The following is a 4,617-nucleotide window of genomic DNA, read 5'->3' on the forward strand; positions in this document are numbered from 1 at the left end:
AAAAAGTTAGATTTAACTCTCGTAAAAGTATTCTCTTATAAAAAAGGGTGTAAAGGGTTCATTGAATAACAAACTGTACATGAAGTATCTGCGTCAAAAACATTATTTCTGTCTTGGGAATAATCTCTTTATTATTTCATACTATTCAGAAATTAGAATAAGAGAAAAGTGGATTAATTTATTATACCCATTATAAATAAGCTTGCAAATCCCACAATATGGTGCACCTGCAATATCGCAAGTATGAAACATAAGGCATACTACTACTCTCATATTCATTTTATAATGCTATACTACAGTAATAACAAATAACTCACATCGTGAATATAAATTCCAATACCTGCTCAATAATGCATGATAGCATATCGTAGTACTCTGCTATCATAAATAGCCACTGAAATAGCAACAAATGTAATTGTTTTCGTTTTTTTTTCTTTTTTATATATACATTTGTTATTTAAGTTTGATAATTTATATTTATAGTTTTCTTTATTTTTTTTTTAATGAAATAATGTAGCAGAAAAAAACAAAAGAATCGCTATACGTTTTTTAACTTTTGCATCCTGTTAAATGAAGAAGATATGATTTCTTTATTATTACGATAACTATATAAAATTCAATGTAATATTGTCATTGTAAAAAGTTTTTTTTTTTTTTTTATATATATATGTTAACATGTAAAACAGTGGCTATTTTTATTCTAATGATAATCATTGTTACAACTAAAAATTCAAAATCAGTGGGTAATAGTGAATTCTAGTTGTACCTCTATGATGGATGTTCAACACATGGTACCGATAGTGAGCTTTCAAAACAAGATATGACAAACACAGTAAAATTGCTTGACTAGTGAGCAACTTATGCTCCAAAATGTAATTATGGAAGAAAAGTTATTTTTTCTATCAGCTCAAAATATCTTATTATACACAGTAATTCTTAGGCTGTCTTTCCTCTATAAGATAATGTTACTATCTATTATGTAAGAGCATATTAATTAGTGATGTTTATACACCCTATTTCTTTGTTCTTTTGGCAGATTGAGTTTTATTAAACTCAGCATGCATAATTATGTTTTATTTTTAATTATTATTTCTTTCTTCTTCTTTTTTTTTTTTTTTTATTTTTTTATTTTTATTTTTAATCTTGTGCTATATTCGTCAAGCCGTTTTACACACTTGGTTAATCACTTGAAGTTCTACTATCATCATATTTCGGGTTTGTGTTCTGCATGATTTTATGTTCTTTTCATTTCGATTTCTCTCATTAACGTTTATCGATTATGAAACATTATGATAAAATAAGGAAAAGGCGCGTAAATGTGATTCCATGGAATTCAGTACAACGTGTACTGTTCTTTTTATCTCAAATTGTACGTTATGAACAAGTCTTATTTTTTCTTATATTCTTCTCTTCCACCCTCCCCCCCCCACCCCAATAGTTTTCCTCTTTTTATTTAATGGGCTTCTAAAAAGTCACGTTGATATTTTTTGTTTCTTTTCTTGTTTTTCTTTTTTTTTTTTTCTTTCATATTTATATATATGTATATACATATATATACATATATATATGTATATATGATAAATTATATATATGTATATATACATATATATATATATTTTGAGTAGAATTACTACGACAGACTGAGTGCTTAGAATCGCTGTTTGCATATTGACTAATATTATATATTATTTTACATTTCCATCGATAATAACGCTTAAAGTTCAAAGATTTAAGGGCAAAATAGTTTTCCCTGAACTATCGTCCTATATCATTCTTCATTCTAGTTGGGATCCTCATTTTCTACATACATCAAAGCGCTTATTTACATTATCGTAAACGATGTTTTAACTCGAACATATCCATTGCCACAGACACACTGGACACCGATTCCAATTTTTTTATTTTTTTCTCTCTCTCTTTCTCTCTCCCTCTCTCTCTCTTTCTCTCCATTGCTCACCAGAAGATTTTAGAGAAATCTTAGGACAAAAGATCTGCGAAATAACAAGTCATTAATAAATTAATATTTTCATTATCTGCATTTAACCCATTTAGAATGGAAATAATTAATTTTGTCCAAAATTTGTATGAAATTTTTATTCTAAAAAATTGTTTAAAAATCACAAAAAAAAAATACATTCGTGTAAGGGTTGCTGGGAACCACTTGTCTCATATATGTTACATTATATGTTAAATTAAGCGAGTATATAAAGAAATTTGTTTGAATGAACTTTAATTTACATTATGATATGATAGGTCTAAATGGGTTAAAGGAATATTTCAAAATTGATTACCCATTAATTGTCGTCATACCTGACATTTGATTGCTGTCTTGCTGTTTGTTATTCACGTAAGCATCTTGGAAAGGATTGATATTGGCGTTAGCACCAGCAGATGTAAAGGTATTTGCCAAGGGTGTGAATGGTGTTGCGGCCGGATTCAAATTCGAGTTGAGGGTATCTTCCGTGGCCATGTTGAGCGTCAATTCAAGCGTTGGACCACTACTGTTATTACTCAGAGTATCGAATTCTGACAGGTCTAACAGGTTGTTGGTCACGTTGTTTTGTTTGCTATAAAATCAGCCAAAGGAAACATACAAACTCTAATTAACAGCTAACTGCTAAGCGCTACTACGATTTTAAAAATATTATACCGTTACATCAGCAGAGTTTACAATGACTACAATAATCATTAATGACTAATATGGTAAGCCCAACTGCAGCTATTTATTTCAATATCTGTCGATTAATTATACTCTACCAATAATTCTTGTTTCTTCTCATAAGTAAAGCACGTAAAAGAATATATGTAGAAAAAAAAAGAAACATAAGCAAAAAATAAAATACTTTTATTAAATAAATCTCACATATTGTGGGGATACTGATGTTAAATGATTTTATATACCAATATAAAACTGTAAGAATTCGATGTATTCAAAAAAAATATTTATAAATTAAACTTAGAATTAGATTCGAATCAAACTCGATCATATCTAGCAAAATATCGTACGTATTGAATAATAAGCAAAATTATTTGCAGACGAGGTCCCTAAGTCTTCTTTTATTTTATTTTATTTTATTGTTTTTTTTTCTGTATCTAAATGTGTGCGTGTTTTTTTCTTTTTTTTTAAATAAATCTATACTAAGTTCTATACGTAAATTCCACATTATAATTAATAACACAACTATCTTGTAATTTTATTAGTTGCATTTTGCAAGCTGTATTAATAAAGTATATAATAATAAGAAATATTTCAACCGATTAATAATATCATCACACGAATATGTATAAAAGGGAAATAGTACATAGCAAAAGTCGGCAGCCAGTTGACAGGCAATGCCTGATATAATATATTTAACGCAAACATATATATATATATATATATATATATATATATGGTATATGTGTGTAAAATTGCAAAAATTAAAATGACAAGCCAGATTTTGTAATCGATATAATAAAAAATATAACATGCACATTGTTAACATTTACTGCGATATATATATATATATCGACATAAGGAGGAAATTTACACAGCAGGCTTTAAATGGTAATCAAAGGAAAGAAAACGGAGCTTGGTAAAGATAACTTTTGATATATATCGTATTACCTGAATGATTTAAAATGTTATAAAACAATGTTTCAAAAATAAAACTCCGTGTATATTCTAAATACAATGATAATAACGAACAGTATATTTAATGATGAAAAAGTTTTTAATAAAGAGTTTTATTAAGAGATCATTAATGCGCGTGTAAATAAAACGAACAAAAAAATAAATGAAATAACCGCGTAGCACTTTATTATTTATTATTTTCTTTATTAGTGAAATTAAAATAAATATGAAAAATTAAATAAAATTCATTATCTTAACCGAGCTCCTTTTATCAAATTACAAACAATATTTGAATGATTAATTAAGTTTATGCTATTCATTTTTCTTTACATTATGTACACTGATGTTATTGTTATTAATTTAGTTAACACTAGATTTGTTTAGTTTTATTAGCCATTCCATAATTTTATGCTTCTTCGATATTACATTACGTTATATGTTTTTAACAGAGTGCTAAGTGGGATTAGTGTTATACATTTGATAAACTTTCAAATACTTTTCATAAGACTATCTGAAAATAGTAAACTTTTCAGCTGATGCATGGTTAAATATAAATTATAAAATATATATGCAACTATTAATATAATAGATAAATACAATATACAATCGTACCTTTTTATATATCATGCCATCATTTTGTTTATGGTAGTATTTTGTAATAAATTATTACTTTATTAATATGATAATCAAGTAATCAATTAAATTAAAAATTACACTCGATGTAGTCATTAAACATCGTACTAATATTAAGCTTGTCAATCCTTGTTCTCTCTGGCCACTTTTGCAATGTACAATTAAATTACGAATTATTAGATTAGGAATATTTCTGAGTGAAAACAATTATTCCGATATTAAAAAGTTTAAGATCGTTTAACAAGCGGATTTCTCTCTCTTCAAGTAAATCTTTTAAAAAATACAATAGAATGTATTGTTACAGAAACTTTGCACCTAGTTTTATATATAAATATATATATATATATATATATATATATATATTAAAATTA

The 4,617-nt window shown here is 26.5% G+C and overlaps 1 protein-coding gene across 22 annotated transcripts in view; it reads right to left on the bottom strand.

The window, feature by feature from the left end:
• Positions 1–1,906: 1,906 nt before the first annotated feature.
• The window catches only part of LOC106787102 (MAP7 domain-containing protein 2), a 114,600-nt gene continuing 111,889 nt past the window's right edge, over positions 1,907–4,617 (bottom strand). For all 22 annotated transcript variants that reach the window (XM_014749177.1, XM_014749172.1, XM_014749174.1 and 19 more), the window contains 2 exons: positions 2,311–2,567; positions 1,907–1,991 (listed from right to left, as the gene is read on the bottom strand). In XM_014749177.1, the coding sequence (XP_014604663.1) occupies positions 1,978–1,991; positions 2,311–2,567 (271 nt within the window). In that variant the 3' untranslated portion in view covers positions 1,907–1,977. The remainder of the gene's footprint in view (positions 1,992–2,310; positions 2,568–4,617) is intronic.

The sequence above is a fragment of the Polistes canadensis genome, unplaced genomic scaffold, assembly GCF_001313835.1.
Source record: "Polistes canadensis isolate GaletaPanama2010 unplaced genomic scaffold, ASM131383v1 scaffold_92, whole genome shotgun sequence".
Taxonomy (NCBI): Eukaryota; Metazoa; Arthropoda; class Insecta; order Hymenoptera; family Vespidae; genus Polistes; species Polistes canadensis.